This window comes from Trachemys scripta, chromosome 3 (assembly GCF_013100865.1).
Source record: "Trachemys scripta elegans isolate TJP31775 chromosome 3, CAS_Tse_1.0, whole genome shotgun sequence".
Classification (NCBI taxonomy): domain Eukaryota; kingdom Metazoa; phylum Chordata; order Testudines; family Emydidae; genus Trachemys; species Trachemys scripta.
Window position 1 is genome coordinate 94,863,637 of NC_048300.1, and position 18,695 is coordinate 94,882,331.

General features: G+C 41.5%; 1 protein-coding gene across 1 annotated transcript in view; it reads right to left on the reverse strand.

The window, feature by feature from the left end:
* Positions 1-381: 381 nt before the first annotated feature.
* The window catches only part of UST (uronyl 2-sulfotransferase), a 276,029-nt gene continuing 257,715 nt past the window's right edge, over positions 382-18,695 (reverse strand). The window contains exon 8 of the mRNA XM_034765450.1: positions 382-4,766. Within this exon, the coding sequence (XP_034621341.1) occupies positions 4,483-4,766 (284 nt within the window). The 3' untranslated portion in view covers positions 382-4,482. The remainder of the gene's footprint in view (positions 4,767-18,695) is intronic.

Consider the following 18,695-nt stretch of genomic DNA (forward strand, 5'->3'; position numbering starts at 1 on the left):
GTAGCCCCACTGATTTCATGGCAGTAAGCACTACGGCTGGTAGTGGTTTGCAAGATTAGGTCCTAAGACTGAAATTCCTTATGATAAGGTCTGAGTTGTCTTCAATTTGTACATCAGATCAAGTGCATTGATGACAATTTATAGATAACAATGCTGAGTACTTGCTTGTGCAAACAGGATGCTGAATTATTTTCAGTGGACCTCTGTGCACTGATTCCTTTAAAAAAAGAGAAAGTGCTATAGTATTATAATGCAATGATCCTAAATATTCCAGCTTACAGTAATGCTATTGCAAAACTGGGGCTATTAATATGGAATACTGCAGGGTTTTTTTTTTTAAGTTAAGGAAAAAACACAATGCACCATTCAACCTTAGTTGTGAATGACAGGACTTTATTTTGTATAGGATTTAAACTTATTGTTTTTAAATTACATTTTGGTGGACAATAGATTTTTTTTTGGTGTGAGTGTACAAATGCCATTCAACCTGGTTTCCCCTATCAGTACAAATAGTGTGCCCTCCCTTTAAAAACTAATTTTACTGTAATAAATACTGATAGGAGTCAGACTTCAATGGCTTTTAGCAACTAGAACCTGAAGATTTATTCACCAATGGTTGAATTTTATCACTCCGTTTAACGTTTTTATGGCACTGATCATCAAACTATACAACAAAACCAAAGCAATTCATCACAAAGACCAGGGACAAAGAACTTAAAACAAATTGAAATACTCCAAATGTACCATTCATTTTATACATGTTCAGTTATCTTGAGCTACTCCTCGTCCTCATGCATTTTAGATGTTCTGATGCAGCCATGCACATGGAAGAGAAACAGTAACAAACATGCACCACTATCATCACGATCACTTGAAATTTATAACTAAAGTTTATTTTCCCCCCAGAATGTTGCACTATAACAATGGTTTATTTTCTGTTTAGTATGACAGCACTGCCACTGGTGATTTTTTACATTTTAAAATGACTTTAGACTCTGGAAACAATTGGAGCTTTTAAGACTGGGTATCAAATATAATCTTACTATGTCTAGAATATCTAGTAAAATGCAGTGTATGGATCGAAGCTGTTTCCCTTTGTACATAAAAATAAGTTCAACTTCACAGCAATAAAGCACACCAGGCAGTGCATCTCTGGATATTTACGGCACTTATCAGGTGGTTAAAGTAACTGAGTCTTTGGCCTTGTACCTCAAGGCAATTCAAGATGTAGAATAACCACCCAGAAACAACCTGCCTGAATCTCACTGTTGCAGTATGGCCTTTTAGATAATAAATTATGCTGTATAAAAGAAAGCTCCAGAGGGTGAGATTCCAGATGAAGTGCCATCCATTGGCATTACATCCAGATAAGGAAAACCTGGGTATCCAAACAGGCTATGATGAGAAGGAACCAAACAGGATATGGCGAGGCAGAGTAGAACAGCATAAGCTGTATTTTCAAACATCACTGGAGTTAAAAACAAAAACATCCCAATAAACAAAACCTCCTCCCACACGGGTTTTTTATATTTCAGAATCTCAGAGAGGGTAGTGAATAAGTTAAAGAATATTTCATACCAAATGAAGATTCCTTTCATTTAAAGCTAAGCTAATGTACAGATATGTTTTCTTATTTTTATCAAGTACACCCCCGCCCCGTCCCCCACCCCCCCGCAAGATTTACAGGTGCATATACGGCACTTACTGCAAAGCTGTAGTGGGCTAAAGGTTTATAACAGTGATTTTTGTTTAAAAAAAAAATCCATCAGACCAAAATAAAACCATTTAAATCAACTCCTTCCTGAGCAACTTAGAATTTGGAATGTGCTGGAAAGTTATAATAAATAAGTCAAAGATTAACCAGCTTAAAATGTACTTTTTAAACATTAAAGTAAAATATAAAACATTTCATGACAGACAAAGGGACTGTTGGATCAGGAATTGTAGACGTTTATGTGCCAAACACATTCATGAAGTTACCATTCAGGGAGAAGAGGCCAGGTCAATTGTTAGGAAAAATACAACATTAAAATCCAGAGAATAAATCACGTACCAGTTTTTATGTTTAGGTTATAAAGTAATCAGGGCTGAAGATATCATTAAATTAAGATAAAAATAGACTGAAATGTCTACAGTAAGCTGAAGTGAATTTGCAGGAAGGGTGAATGAGTTAAGTGACTGATTATTCTGCTATGACACTTGTGAAAGGACTCGAACAGAATTTGTTTTAAAAAGATGAGAATATTAATTGTCTTTCCAAAATATAACAATTCCACAGTGTGTAAACTAATCATTACTCTTTCAATGTAATTTCATAGAAACCACTTAAAATATACAATGCAGCAGATTCATATTTTAGTGACTATGTTAATTGTTATCTATGCCACTTGCAGCTTTCTTTAATGCCTTCCTTCACAGTAGTGCATTGGTACCACACAACTGGAATGTAAGGAGTGAGAATAAAATTCCCCCCTGTAATATTTTCTGCAAATTATCATGTCTTAACACAGCTATGCTTCTTTACTTCTGTTCTCTGCGGACGAGTATAATAAAGACCACTTAGATGATCAAGATGGTCCACCATATATTTTGGCTCCCTGCAGGCTCATGGAAGGGGAAGCCTCTGGAAAGCACTTCATAGCTTGGGCCTGTACACATACCTCAATCACAAAATAACTTTTGCTTTTTACTTCCAAATGAAGGTCCACTTTGCAGACTATACATAGACAGTGAAACTCCCCTGAAGCAATTACCAAAGAGACCAGCCAAAATTGCCTAGAACAGTAATTTTCAACCTGTGGTCCGCAGACCCCTGGAAGTTTGCAGACTATGTCTAAGATTTCCAAAGGGGTTTGCAACTCCTTTTGAAAATTTTTAGGGGTCCTCAAATGGAAAAAGGTTGAAAACCACTGACCTAGAAGAAATCTAGCATGTATTAAATTGTGAATATAGGCACAGCCCCGTGCAAGGTGTGGTGCACATGTTGTACCACTGCAGAAGTGATGTAGGGAGGCATTGTGATGTAGAGACACCCCTCAGAGCCACAATTCCTCCTGCACTTCTTCCTTGGTCTATGCGCTAGTAGTTTACCCCTGCTCACGCCATACTCACAAGCGAGTGTGCATGCAAAGCCAAGACTCCACCCATCCCTCACTCACTTGGTTCCAGGAAGGGAGCAAACAGGAAGTAGCTCTGCTTACTCCTATGTTCATGGACCCAAGATTGGAGTAGTCTGTTTAGGAGTGCAAACTAGATACTTACTGGCTCGTATGGGCATGTTGTCCAAGTTAAATTCAAGCCCTAAATGTCACAAAACTGTACCAGAAATCCTGGGGATACCTTAAATGGAACTGTCCCCATTTCATCACCCAGTCCCATTCACTCCACCTTTTAGTGTTTCCTGATAACAATACTTAAACTTTCAGTGTTGTTCATACCAATATACCATTGAATGTGTTTTGGTTTTTTGATGCTACATTGATATTTTTGTTGTTGTTTTATTTTATCGTTATGCAGTATGCAAGATGTCAGTCATACCTGTCAGTCATACCTGTCAATGTCTCTTAATACAAAAAGCATCCCTCATTTTAAAATCACGTTTACTTTACTTCCACCCAAATTTGTCTGTGTCCCAGGGTAGGAACGACAATAGTATACTTTTTTTCTTTAAAATAAAAACTACGCACCACACCTCATCCTCCAGAGCCTAAGAGCAATATTCTCAACTGCAGAAGCAAAATCCCAAGACCACACAATACTGTCCCTTTGGCTTTCCATCTACCCATTCATCTCAATCATTCAACTTCACTGATAATTTTTTTCACTTTGACTCTGTGAACCCTTCTAGTTAACTGGGTTCTTTAACCTGTTTTATTTCACCTGATATAATCTGCTTGAAGTGTGCATTGTAGTCCGCTCACTGGAAGTCCCCCAGGGGAGACTCTCTACTGTTTTGAGTCCAATATAGTTACATGTTGTAACAATGGCTCTGGATCATATAACCGTTTATATTTGCTTGCTATTCAGAGGTTGTTACTATGCTCCAGTGGTATCCCTACTAGCTTATAAATGATGTCAGATGTTCAATGCCACAGTAATGGGCATGGTATTAAGACTTCCTTGTGACAGAGATTTTATGAAAGTTACTTGGTAAATGATGTCTAATATATGTTGTTTTGCAAATGGGTGCATGTGTACAGCAGCATTTTACTGTGCAAAAGTTATTTTGTGATGAAATGACAGATGGTTCCATCTTAAAATCTGTCATATAAAGGATCCTATGGAGTCAAGAAAAATATAATAAAATTAAACAAATATAACCCGCAAAACCGGGTGTCTCTCAATTGTCCCAACATGTGGGAACTTTTTTTTCTTTTAAATGCTGCTGCGCATTAACTCAGTCCCTTAAGGAATATTTTTTTTAATAATAAAAAAATATTGAGAAAGCTGGAGGGGTCACCAGAGGAGAGCTCGGTGCTTGCATCACCTTTTATAGATATCTTCTAACCACTTTTCATCATCTTGCTCCTCATCATCTATTGGTTCTTCAGTTTCCAGGGGAGAAGGAATAAAAAATTCTGGCTTGGGAGGTGGTTCACTGCTATGAGACTTAAGTCCGAATTTGCGCTTTAGCAGGTGAAACTGTTCTTTGACATAGTAGTAGAACTCATATTCATATCTCATGCGCTGGTAGAGGATCTGTATAGCTTCTGGAGAAGGGATGGTCTTTTTCACTGTCACAGTCAGATTGCCAAGTTTCCTATGTTCTGTAAAAGAAAAAAAAAATTGGGATCTGATCAACAGAACCAAAAATCACATTCTTCTTTAGAACTAAGGCACTGTTCTACTGTATTCTTGATTTAAAAAAATGTCTCCAGCCCTTTTTGTGTAGTAATTTGTAATATTAAACTTTTAAAGAAGGACAAAGTATAGCGGACCAGACTTTCAAAATTACACTTGCACATTTGCATATGTACATTTGAACATGGCTAATCTATGCATGGACTTATCTAATGATGCTTGCACTAATCTTGTATTTTAGCCAGCATATGGCAAGCTAGGCTCCTAATTGGCCACACTTACATGAGTAAATAGAATCATACAAATGAATGAGCATACTTTAAGTGTACGTAAATACATAATCACACCTAGCTTGGGAAAACTTTTCTCAAGTAGTTGGAAGGTTAAATAGCCAATATTTATTAGAGCATACGGAACCATTGTCTCTAATGTAATATTTAATGTACTTTCTTTGTCTGCTGTAAACATTATCTATGGGGGAAAATGTTCCCCAAAATAGCAAGGTCTAGTAATTAAAAACTGTACCAAATTGTGTTTTCTTCTTGTTCTAATCTAGATAGATAGTTGGGGGAGGGAGAATTGGTAATGAGATATAGTGCCACAAACCCATGCGTTACCTGTCTGAATCCAGCATGCTAGTACTGATCAACAGTTGTTACCACCTGATGATTGTTTGCTTGCCTTTGTGAAATGAGTTTGGTGAGTTACAGTCTAGTGCCCAGTGGAAAGCCTTAGCAGACATGTCAAGGATTGGCTATGCATGGGGACTTCTCACCCTAATGGTGGTCCCTCCGTGGTTAATTAAGGTGCATTGACTGGACTGTCTGAAGAATCTTGCCCTATCTTGAGTCTATAGGATTCCATCCATCTGATTCCTTTCACAAGTGATAAAACAACTCAATGCCTAATAAAATTGATCACTTAACAAAAGCATATAGCTGTCTTTTCTCTCTAAAAATTGGTTTTCTTTTAATGTTGGAGAAAAACACATGCAAGAGCTAGCCAGGTCAGAAGAAGGGCATGTTTACTTTTGTGGTTTCCCAGTTTTCCACTAGATGGAAACATAAGACCAAGAGACAATATTGAGCATCCCCAACATTTTCTTCCTCTTTTGGATAGAGAAGTCACAAGTCAATGCGAGGAGGAGAGAACTGCTCAAAGTGCCATAAATTCTGTAGATCAAAAGCCACTTACTATGAAGTATTAACCCTCTAACTGTGAAACCTCCCTAATGTCCACATTTTTCTTTAGCAAAAGTGGAGATGGAAATATAAAGTGGTGAGGAATTCATCTCTATAACTAATCATATTTCCTGACAGTTTTCCCAATGCAGAGCGTACAATATTCATGATTTATAGTAACAGAAAGGGAAACAGCAGTACATTATGTGGGACATATAAGTTTGGATCTAAAATGAAGGCTATATGTTATAAAAAAAGATTGAGAGTTGCATTGAAAGGTTCAGGCTGGAGAGCTAAGAAAAGGGGATTCATGGATTTTGATCCTACCACTGATACCTTGATCTCAAAATATTAGATAACATTGACATGAAATAAGAGATGAAACAGCAAGATGAGACAGTTGTTCCACCTGACTTTGTCACCTTGGTCTAAAAACAGTGCTACAAGACAATGGTGACAGAGATTCTGAGTGATGGATACCCTTAGTTAGAGCAAGGACAAAGGAGGTATTGTATATCCTATGCCACTTGGCAAGTTTCCTTGAAATAAAGAGAAAGGCCTGTTTATACATTCCTTTATATCACATGCATCTCTCAACATCTTCATGGTGATTTATTAGAGCCCAACATCTTCAGATTGACCTGAAAGTATTAAGTATGTCTAGACACAAATCAACAAACCCAACAGGAAGAAAAATTTGAGAATCTTATTCTTCTCTGAGTTTGTCTTCTTTGTCATTAAATTTACCTCTGTGTTACAGCAGATCTCGATTGTACCAGACTGCCATTATCTAAAAGGTCTACTGGAATATTTTGCCTTTGGTGCTAAGAAAAACTGTTGAGGCGAAACCATGTACTCTCTCTCTCTCTCTCTCTCTCTCTCTCTCTCTCACACACACACACACACACACACACACACACACACCCTTTTACTCTGCTAGCCTACAAAGAAGGACTTATCCTTCACAAACTTCCTGATACATATTAGTTGAGGGGCACCAGAATACAACCATTTTAAAAACAACTGAACTAATTTTTATCTGTTCAGTTCTTTATACTTTGTTACCTCATCCTTTACTACTAATATTTGCATGAAAACAGGATCTTTGATCTTGGATAATTTCTGCTTCTCATTTCTTCCCTGAAGTGATTATCCTCTGTGCCTCCCAATTGCCAGTAAGAAATCCAAATATTCCACACAACTTTAGTCACTAACTGTCACAACAGAGAGGCCTTGATATTGCTGTTGGAGTATCCACTTTACTGTGCCTGCAGTTACCACTACAGGCTTGGACAGATCCAAGAGGACACAGCAGTGGAGTATGGAGAAGAGAGATCTTATGGCACTGGAGGGGCTAGTTAAATTAAATCGCCCACTAGGGAAGATTTATTGGTAGCTGCCTCTTCTTGGGCAAAGAAGTAACAAAACACAACACACCAGCATGTTGAGGCAAGACTACCATGGACAGCTCAACACCATGGTTTAATATAACTAAAAAGCTACTGTTGGTCTATACAGTATTCCATCCAAAGGAAGCCATTGTAGTTTACAAAGAAAGGTTCCAATCCCGCATAGCACCAACATGTGCATAATTTTGCTCAAGTGAGCTGTCCCACTGAAGTCTGTGGAGCTGTTAAGGTGAACAAAGCTAGGCATATGCTTAAGTGCTTCACAGAATTGGGGCCCATATATACACGTTTGAATAATTATTTACAGATATGTTTACAGGACTGATGAATAGCTCCAAAGGCAGAGTTTCTAGGAGGAACAGTGAAACAATTCAGTGGACTCCAACAGCTACATATTCACCCAACAGGAATGATCTACAATGATTTTTAGGGAACACAGTAATATTTTTAACCAGCTATAAAAGCCACAAGATATTTATTTTAGGAAAAAATATTAAGTCTACCTAGAGGGCCCAATAACAGTGTTCATTACGTAAAGGTATGCACAAAGCAAAACAGAATAAACAAAACGATGCCTGTGAAAATGCAGATGACTGGAAGCATAGAACAACAGCTGTGTGAGTGCAAGTCTTGGATAATAACCTGGATTGTAGCTGTAAAGTGTTTCTTACTTAAAAGCAGAAAGAGCCTTCAAAGCCAAAGCTATGTTTATTTTTGTAATATTCTAGTTAGATTGCAAGGGTTCAGGGCAAGGACCTTGTCCTCATATTTGTCTGCACAGTGTCTAGCATGTATTTGGTGGTAGATTAAAAAAAAAGTTTAAGGTAAATATTTCCCCCGACTCCTGCTTAGCAATTACTGAGCCTGCTGTTCCTCTCCAGTTCTGTGAGACCAGAGGAAAGCATAATTTGGTGTGGGGTGGGGGAGGGGGACGAGAGGAAGGAAAAGAAAGGGAGATCTGTGCCTTCACTGCCTGCTCCCTTGTGTGACCATTTGACTTGGAGCTCCTCCAAAACAGGACACAGATTAGAGGCAGGAGGAGGGATGTGGGGGCACTGAGCAAGAACTGGAAACAGCTATTCTCTGTACATGGTCTCTCCGGGACCCCACTGGGAAATCCCTACTTCTGGCAGCGCCAATTCCCCTTTGTGGCTGCTAACTCCAGTAGAGAGAGGGGCTTGTGTTCAGTCACAAGGAATTCTGCCAATGGCAGCAATGCTAAAAGAGCTGGGCTGCTACTGGGGAGGAGAGGCCTGCAGGCAGCATAGAGGATTCTTAGCTGTGTGCAGTTGTCCTTTGCTTACCACACAGATCCTTGAGTTACAGCATGCCTCCCCCTCTTTCTGCTTTGAGAAGCTGCAAACACATACCGCCCTTCCCCTTTGCCCTGGCAGGCGAGGAGGAGGAAACTTCATGAGGCTTTTCTTGCAGTCTCCAGATGTGATTTTCCTCTCCAGTGAGTTCTTCTGTGGGAGGGCAACCTCAACCATTGTGGTTATTTTTGATTGTTCAGGAGCATTTTAGATTTCTTGGCTTTTGTCAGTTTGCCTCACAGTAACTGCTGTTAATTAGTAATAACAAACTGCCTGTAAAAATACAAAAGTATATCTGCTGTTTGGGAAAAAGTGCAGGCCAGGGTTATGATCAAAATGGGCCTGCCTTCCTGGCTTTGACCTAAGCTAAGTTTTGATAATGCAACTGACCTTCACCTTGTTTTGCACTTAAATTTTAGTTAGACTAGTTTATAATCTTCAACTCTCTTACAAAGCCCTTTAATACAAATAAATAATACAGAACCACTCCTTGAAGTCATCCTTACACCTCCCCTTAACCCATCAAACAAGCATAATAGAAAAATTATGCAGATCTGGCTGCATGCCAAAGTAAACAATCTGGAAATGCAATGTAAATCCAGATGCTCCACCAGAGGACAGGGTTCCTCCCCACCCCGCCTTTTATGACCTTTGAGACAATTCACCATATGGCGATCAACAAACTACACCATTTACTTTCTAGGATTATTTTTTTTTCTGTGTTTGTTTTGGCATTCCTTTAATGTACTAAAAAGAATATACTGTACAGTGACCCAAACCTCTTGCAGTAGTCACAGCGTGTCTTGCATTAACACAACCAAGATACAAAGAAACTGAAATGCAAATATGGATGAAAAAAATTAAATACATTTTGGGTAACTTGGTGACAAGTAAAAAGCAACAGAGGGTCCTGTGGCACCTTTAAGACTAACAGAAGTATTGGGAGCATGAGCTTTCGTGGGTAAGAACCTCACTTCTTCAGATGCAAGTAGAAGAAGTGAGGTTGCATCTGAAGAAGTGAGGTTCTTACCCACGAAAGCTCATGCTCCCAATACTTCTGTTAGTCTTAAAGGTGCCACAGGACCCTCTGTTGCTTTTTTACAGATTCAGACTAACACGGCTACCCCTCTGATACTTGGTGACAAGTATTTACCATGGCAAAAAAAACAAAACAAAACAAAAACCCACAACAAAATCTGTGTTCCTCAATGCAATAAAGCAGTTTGATATCTGAAAAGTAGGAAACTATTTCATACATCCCTTGCGTGAAAAATTTTGGATTGCCATATTAAATCAAAATAAGGATAAAGACATTCTCTACTAAATGGAGAATTTAGGAAATCACTCAGCCTTTTCAAATGATCTAATATTTTCAGATTAGATGATTCTGGGGCCTAAGCCCGAGCACTCTCAATTCTAAATGAAATCACGAGGAATTGAGAGTTCTCAGCATCTTTCAGGATGGGGACATAGGTGAGTGGAGATGGAATTTTAGGAGCTACATGGCTGAAGCTGGAGCTTTAGAATGACAGAGTGGTGCAACAGCATATAACCGCATGTCAGCCAGTTCATTGCTGATAATAGAAAACCCCACACCAGGCTCTGCTGCCCTGAAACGGTGTGAATACGATGGTTAGACAAATAAGGTGAGTGAGGTCATATATTTTATTGGACCAACTTTTGCTGGTCAGAGAGAGAGAGCAGCTCTTCTTCAGGTCTGGGAAAGGTACTCCGAGCATCACAGCTAAATGCAAGGTGGCACGAATTGTTTAGCATAAGTAATCAGCACATATTCTAAGGATCCATTCAAGGTAGAGTGGCCTGTTAACACTTCTGCAGTCATAATACTGGGGGTGGGGGGGTCAGTGGTTTACAGATTGTTGTAATAAGCCATAAATCCAGTGTCTGTGTTCAGTCCATGATTTTTAGGGTCTAGCAGAGTTATGAATTTAAACTACCAGGCTTGTCTTTTGAGAGTGCTGTGCAGGTTTCCTTTGAGGTGAGGACTGATAGATCAGATATTGAGTGATCACTTTGTGAAAAGTGTTAGGGTGTATGACCAGGTGCCTGCAAGAAGCAGGGCAGACAAACCACAAAAACTGGTGGTTTATTCTATAATTAGATTCACCAAACTAGTAACAAAAAGAACTTCTGTAGTGCCCCACTGGTTAACTAGAAGCCAAACACAGTCCCCTTTAGGCATTCCAGCCATTGGTTCCCGTCCAGACAACCAAATCTAATGTAGTGAGAGGTTACTGAAAACCCATTTCACCATATGTGATGTTCTTTCCAATGCCAAAGGATCAGACACATAGCCCCAAGTCAATATGAATCTCAGATCTTACCCAAATATCACACTGTCAGCCAATCTTTAGTAACCTACCTAAAGATTTTATTAATAAAAGAAAAGAAGAGTTATAAATGGTTAATAGATCATACACATATAAATGATTGCAAAGTCCTTATATTAGGTTTCTAGCAGTGATGGTATAGATCAGTGGTTTTCAAACTTTTTTTCTGACGACCCAGTTGAAGAAAATTGTTGATGCCCATGACCCAACAGAGCTGGGGATGAGGGGTTTGGAGTGTGGAAGGGGCTCAGGGCAGGGGCAGAGGGTTGCGGGGTGGGGCTGGGAATGAGGAGTTCAGGGTGTGGAAGGGGGCTCTGGACTGGGGCAGGAGTCCGGGAGGGGGTCAGGGCTCTGGGCGAGACTCTAGGGTGAGGCCAGGGATAAGGGGTTTGGGGGGGGGCTCCGGGTTTGGGGGGGCTCAGAGCAGGGGCAGGAGGTTGAGGCACTGGCTTACCTCGGGTGGCTCCCAGTTAGCAGCGCAGCAGGGGTACTAAGGCAGGCTTCCTGCCTGTCCTGGCACCGCGGACCATGCTGCACCCCGGAAGTGGTCAGCAGCAGGTCCGGCTCCTAGGTGGAGGCGCACAAGCAGCTCCGTGTGGCTCTCGGCCACAGACACCACTCCCCCAGCTCCATTGGCTGGTTCCAGGCCAATGGGAGTGCGGAGCTGGTGCTCGGGGCGGGGGCAGCACGTGGAGCCCTATGGCTCCCCCGCCTAGGATCCAGACCTGCTGCTGGCCACTTCCGGGGTGCAGCACGGCGTCAGAACAGGTAGGAACTAGCCTGCCTTAGCCGGGCAGCACCGCCGATGGGACTTTGAATGGCCCGGTCGGCGGTGCTGACCAGAGCTGCCGCAACCCAGTGCCTTACATTCCGTGACCCAGTACTGGGTCACGACGTGCAGTTTGAAAGCCACTGGTATAGACTGCTGGCTTGTAAAGTCTCTCTGGTAACTTCCAAAAGATTGTATGGTCCTCAGTCCATTGTTCAAGATCCCCCTTTTGGTTGTAAATCCACAGTCCAGAGAATATCAGGAAAGAGGCAACATGGAGATATCTCAGAGGTCTTTTATATCCTTTGCCATGTGCATGGAAATTTACCATCTCAAGCAAAGCCCACAGCCCCTGTCCGTGGAGAGTTATTGGTCAAGTTGGAGTCCAGGGTCACACGAGCATATCACATGTCCTTACATGTTTTGCTGAATCATAGGGAGTGGCCATTGGCTCCTTGCTGTCTGAGGCATCCTTAGGAAGAGCTATCTGGACAGGATGAGTTTCTTCAATGACCCCACTGTGAGAGTGGAGTGTCCTGGATAGGCCACCAACACATAGCTGTCTAGCCCTGATGTAAATCCTATCCTGGGGTGTGTCACCCAGGATACAACACAGGTTTAAGATGCAAGTACCTAGCCAATATTCATAACTTCAGATACAAAGATGATACATGCATATAAACAGGATAATCATACTTAGTAAATCACAACTTTTCCACGGTCACCTGACATGACATTCTTTGCATAAGATTTATTGCAATTGTATAACAGTGGTAGCAACCATGATACAAAGGGTCATCTTTAATCATACAGCATCACAGGGTATTTTTGTCTTTTACCATTTTCCTGAAAGAGTTCATTGGAGACAATAGTGATTTTTCTGGTTTCACACACATAGTTGTAACTGGGGCATTTAGTGCACTGGATGAGATAACCCACATGTTGTCATAGGCATGTATAGAATCCATGCATCTTGAAAGGTGTGTTGTGTGGGGTGTTGATCATGGTAGCAGTGGGGATATGGCTGCGGGTTTTGCATTTGTTGTTCTGGCAGGGTCTTGGTGAGGCTTTGAATTGGAGTGTCCTGGTCTGTGCGGAGTTTGCTTCTGATGATGAGCTTGGAGAGGCTGGAAGGTTGTTTGTATGCCAGAAGTCAAGGTTTGGGAAAGATTTCCCCATCGAGTATGGGTTGTAGTTGCTTGATGATACCCCATATGGGTTCCAGTATGGAGTGGTAGGTAACAAGTAGGGATGTACTGTGTGGGGGGTTATTTCTGTATTGAAGCAAGTTCTCCTGGGGGTATTTGGGTGGTCCATTCCATGCTGTGATCTACTTCTCTGTGGAATGTCTTTGTTTGGTGAAGGTAGTTGAGTGTGTTAAGGTGTATATCCTGGACTTTCTCCTGGGAGCATATTCAGTGGTATCTGAGTGCCTGGGTATAGAAAACAGATTTCTGGGTGTGTCTGGATTTATGAAGGTAGGTGTGGTGATCCAGGGGTTTCTTGTATATGGATGTCTGTTCGGTTCCATTGTTGAAGTTGATTGTGGTGTCCAGGAAAAAGTTATTAGTGTGGGAATGTTCCAGAGAGAGTTTAATGGATGGATGGTGGTTGTTGAAGTTGTGGTATAAATCTATGAGGGAGTTTAAGATGTCTGTCCAGAGGATGAAAATATCATCGATGTATCTCAGGTATATTATATGTTTTGTGTTGCATTTCTCCAGAAATAATTCTTCAAGGTGGCCCATTTTGGAGAGCCATCCTAGTACCCACTGATGTTCCCATGGTTTGGACAAAGTGTTTGTTGTTGAATGTAAAACAGTTATGCGTGAGAATGAAATGGTAGAGTTTGGCGACACATTTGGGGTGGATACCTGAGGGTTGTACATTGTCTTGTAAATATTTGAGGTAGGCAGCTATGCTGTCATTGTGAGGGATATTGGTGACATCCATAGTGGTCAGGATGGCATTCTGAGGGAGACTGACAATGTTACGGACTTTGTGGAGGAAGTCACTAGTGTCCTGGAGAAAGCTGACCCTTTGTATAAGTGGTTTCAGGATGGTTTCTGTGAGTCTTGATATTCCTTCAGTAAGAATGCTGTGGCCAGATATGATGGGTCTGCTTGAGTTCCCCTGTTTATGTACCTTGGGAAGCATGTAGAAGGTCCCTGGGTGAGTTTGGGGGGTGGGGGAAGATGAGTTTGTAGAGATTCTCTTGGAATTATTTGGGGAAGGATTTGATGATGTCCTTAAATTCCTGGGTAAATTGTGATGTGGTGTCTTCTTTGAGCTCTTTTTAGTAGATGGTGTCAGAGTTGTTGGTTGAACTTGCTAATGTAGTCATCATAGTTGAGGACTACAATGGTGTCCCTTTGTTTGTTGGTTTGATCACTAACTGGTGGTTAGATTTCAGGGGCTGTTTGGCTGTCCTCTCAGCGGTGGAGCGATTATGGTGGATATGATGTTTGTTAAGGATTTTGCAGTCATTTTTTTCCTGAAGCAAACAATGTAACAATCAAGAGTGTAGTTTCATCCATTCCATGGTTTCCAGTTAGATGATTCTTTTTTCTTATGATTGTTAGTGGAGAAGTGGTAATTGTGAGTGGTGTCTTATTATGAAAGAATTCTCTGAGGTGGAGATGATGGAAGAATTCTCCTAGCTCTCCACATGTTAGGATGGTATCAGGTTCTGTGGTGAAACAGAGATTCAGTCTCTTAGAGAGTACAGATAATTCAGCTCCAGTGAGGGGTAGTCCTGATAAACTGACGATGTTTGGGTGTTGTGTAGTGTCCATGTGGTGAGTACTGCTGCCATGGTTTCTCCTGGAGGTCGTATTTTGTGGGTTGTGGAGTAGTTGGTTCCACTTTTTGTTTTTGTGTTGAATGACTGTCATCAGGTTTTTTGGATAGTTGTTTTGGATTTCTTGCATGTTTCGCAGGTAACTTTCCTGGATTATTTTCCTCCAGTGTGGGGGACTATGTGATGATGTCTTGTTTGAGGTGGTCCCTTTTGGAGTATGTGAGGTGCAGTAAATGGTTCCTCATTTTTTCTGAAGTCCGTCTGCAGAGTTGTTCAGCATATTTGGAGTTGTATGTAATAGTCAGAGGGTTATAGATGTTGAAACTTCTGGGGACGATGTTTTGTTTCTTGCATTTTCTCAGGAAGTAAATGTTGCTGTTAAGTTTTACTTCCTTCTTCTTTATGTTGTGGAGCCTCCATTTCAGATGGCTAAATTCAATATCTTCCATTGTTTTATGCAGTGTAATTGTAGCTGTGTCGGTCCCAGGACATTAGAGGTGGTTGTCAGAGATGCAGTAAATTAATTTCCCCAGCTATACAGGAAGGGCCCAATGTTCAACCATGTGGAGCTGAACTATTGTGAATACTTACTTCTCCACAGCTTCATTTTATGTCATTATGGTTAGTAGTAATGTACCACTCTAGAAGGGCCCTTATTTGATATGCCACTCAAATGATCAATGTTCTCCTAAAACAAGTTTTTCAGTGGTTAATGTAATGTGAATGACAAAAAAAAGTTAATTGCATGGCAGCAAAGCTATTTTAAGGCTCAAAGGGCCAGATTCTCAGCTCTTGGTGCCATTCTGGAACCGCCCCCAGGAAGGGTCTATAACACCCCTCTGCATGGTGTCTGGATCAGGAGTGTATTGGGATCAAGGACGGAGTACTGTTGTGTTCTGGCAGTGCCTGTCTGGAAGAACATCCCCACAAAGGATGTAGCACCTTGTGGTCTTATCTTCAGGAGGAGGAGAGAAGACAGTGCCATAGTTACTCTAACTTAAATTCATTATTAATTTACAAGCTGGAGTGAGCTCACAGAAGAGCAAGGAAGCTGTTGAGGGAAATGGAGGGATTGACTAGAAAAAAGAAAGGAGTTAAACATGTACAGCTTGCTAAGCCATTATGGAAACAACATGAGAACCACCTACTAATATTCAAAGGGTGAAAACTCCAAGGAAGGAGAGGAATTATTTAGCAAGGTAGAGAAAGTGCATAACTAGGAGCAATCAAATAAAATTAAGAAAAATAAAGCTAAGGATAAATGTAAGGAAAATAGTGATATGCTGGACAATGGAACAGTTCATCACTGAAAATGGTGGAAACTCTATCACTTACATTTAAACCTTTATTGGGAAAAACACACTGGAACATACTGTACAGGAAAATCCTGCACCGGCCTAGCAGTGAACTAGAAAATGCAATCGTTCTTTTCCATTTCATAAACTATTCAAAATGTTATATTACTATTATGAAACACCTGTTTATAAAAGAATGAATACAGGTCTGTCGCATCTTATGCGCATTTAACATGCGCGAATTCAGCTTTACGAGGTCGGCAAAAACAAAACAAAGAGAGAAAAATAATTTAAATACTGTACCTGCCTCATTTTTGTTTGTTTGTTTGGCCGACGACTTTCAGTGCGCCACTGTAGGGGGCGGCAGCGCGGAGGAGGGGAGCGGCTGCGCCTTGCTGGGAGCGGGCTGCGTGCTCCATCTGCCCCAGCCGGTGCCAGGTCTGCAGCAAGCCCGGCAGCCCACATCCTTCCCTCCCCACCGACGGACAACTTTCAATTCACCTGCAGGCGGGAGCGGCACGGAGCCCTCCTGGCAGGCGGCGCGGCGGGAGGGGCCGAGTGGAGAGCACCCCGGCTGAAGGAAGCCCTGGCCACCCCGCTTCTCTCTCTCCCCCCCGCTAGCCGGGGCGCACACTCCGCTGCCCGGGGCATGTCTGCAGCGCAGGGAGTCCCGCTAGCCAGAGTGCAGCTGCTGTCCGCCCAGAGGCTCGCCAGCACGGCCGGGGGAGGCAGCTGCGAGCTGCCAAGTAAGTGGCACCGAAAGTTTGCACCCTGTTTTTTTTTGTTTTTTTGGTTTGCTGCTCCGGCCGCTCTGCACCCTGTTTTTTTGTTTTTTGTTGTTGTTGTTGCTTCGCCTCTCCAGCTGCCCGTTTTTTTTTGCTTGGGGTTGTAAAAAAGGCAGAGCCGGCCCTGCCTGTCATGCGGGCGATTCCACCCACCATTACACTCAATGTAATTTTGACTATATGCGATTTTCACTTTACACGCTGACTGCGGAACGTAACCCCAGCGTAAGATGAGACAGACCTGTATACAGAAAATGCCTACACGGACAATATATATAGTTAGCTTACTCCATACTATACAACAACTGTCAGCGAATGGGCCCTTTTCTCCAACTAGGAAGTTTTATCATAAAGCCTCTTCTGAGGAAACTGCTGGCAGTGGCAGTCTTATCAAGTTAAATGCATCTTACCTTCCCTAATTCAAAGATGTGGAATCCTAAATTCTCCCAACCAGGGGTCTAGAATCCCAGCTCAGGGGTAGCCTGTTCATCTAGAACAGCAGCATGTCATCCCTGGCACTGCACTTGAAAACTGTTTTGCAACAGGATTTTTTTCTTTTTCTTTTAAATTTATGAAGTGTCACACTCAGACTATACAAAATTGGTCAGATATGCTGACACTGAATTGAAAAGAAATCCCATTGGAGACAGACTGCATGCAAGAGAAATCTCCTAATAGTTACCAAGCAGAAGAGTTACTGGCACTGCATTACAGACAAAGTCAGATATTAAATCCGAAGAGAAACTTCTAAGAGGTTCCTTAATTTGATAGCAATTTAAGGTTGCATCCCCAGTTCAAGCAAATTACTGCGTAAGAAAGAATTATGCTGAAACTTACTCACACTGTAGCATGAAAGGAGGGATACTTATGTGAATGTGGTCAGGTATTTTTATTGCTTGAAACAAACTTCTAAGTTGAACTTGACAGAGATGGTGGTGCCAAAACCAAACTCATCTTCAGAGGAAATGCCAGGATAGTCTAGCTTAAACTGCAGAGAGAAATGCTTTGTTTGCAGTTCGTATGAAACGCCTCATACACCTTAAATACACACAGACATATGTGTGTACAATGAACAAATCCAGTCAGCTCAACAATGTGACAGACCCACAATATAAAACTGAGTTGGAGAAAATACATTTGAACAGAGAGAGCAAAGAGAAAAGAGTTCCAAGCACTGGGAGCTTCAGTTCTGTGTCACATCTCAAGAAAAGATTTTAGCTGGTGTGTACAGTCTCATAGTTAATAACAATACAGGTCACCCTCTGGGAGGGAATCCTTAAAAGAGTCATGGCGCTGGGAAGGGGAAATCCTTAAGAAACATAGGTTCTTGCCGATTTCTGGTTAGCAGTGTTACATAATAGGCTAATCAGATACCAGGACCATTCCTACTATTTTTCTCTGTGGTGTGATATCATAAGGCCCTGACCAGGATCCATGGTGCTAGATGCTGTACACAAATGCATAGGAAGACACGGTCTACGTCCTGTTGAGCTTACAACCTAAGAATTGAACACTTAAAGTTTTACTAGGAGTCGAGACTCGTAGGTTTCATTTCCAGCTTTGTTTCTAACTTGCTGCCTGATCTCCGACATCTCACTGATGGCCCAATTTCCAGAAGTGTTCAGAACCCTCAGCTCTTACAGTATTCAATGGGAGCTAAGGGAGCTCAGCATCTTTGAAAATCAGGCCACTAAAATCTCTGGGTAGAATCCTGAGACTACTGAAGTCAAGGGGAGTTTTGCCATCGTCAATGAAGCACTAAAGCAATAAAGAGATTAAGAACTAGCTAACTGACAGATCTCAAAAAGTAGACATCAATGGGAAATCCTCATCAAGTGGAGCTGTTACTAGTGGGGTTCCACAAGGATTGGTACTAGGCCATTATTAAACAAAATCATTGCTTATAAAAATTTGTAGATGACACAAAAATCGGTGGAGTGGTAATGATGAGGACAGAGAAGTCATACAGAGTGATCTCAATCGCTTGGTAAG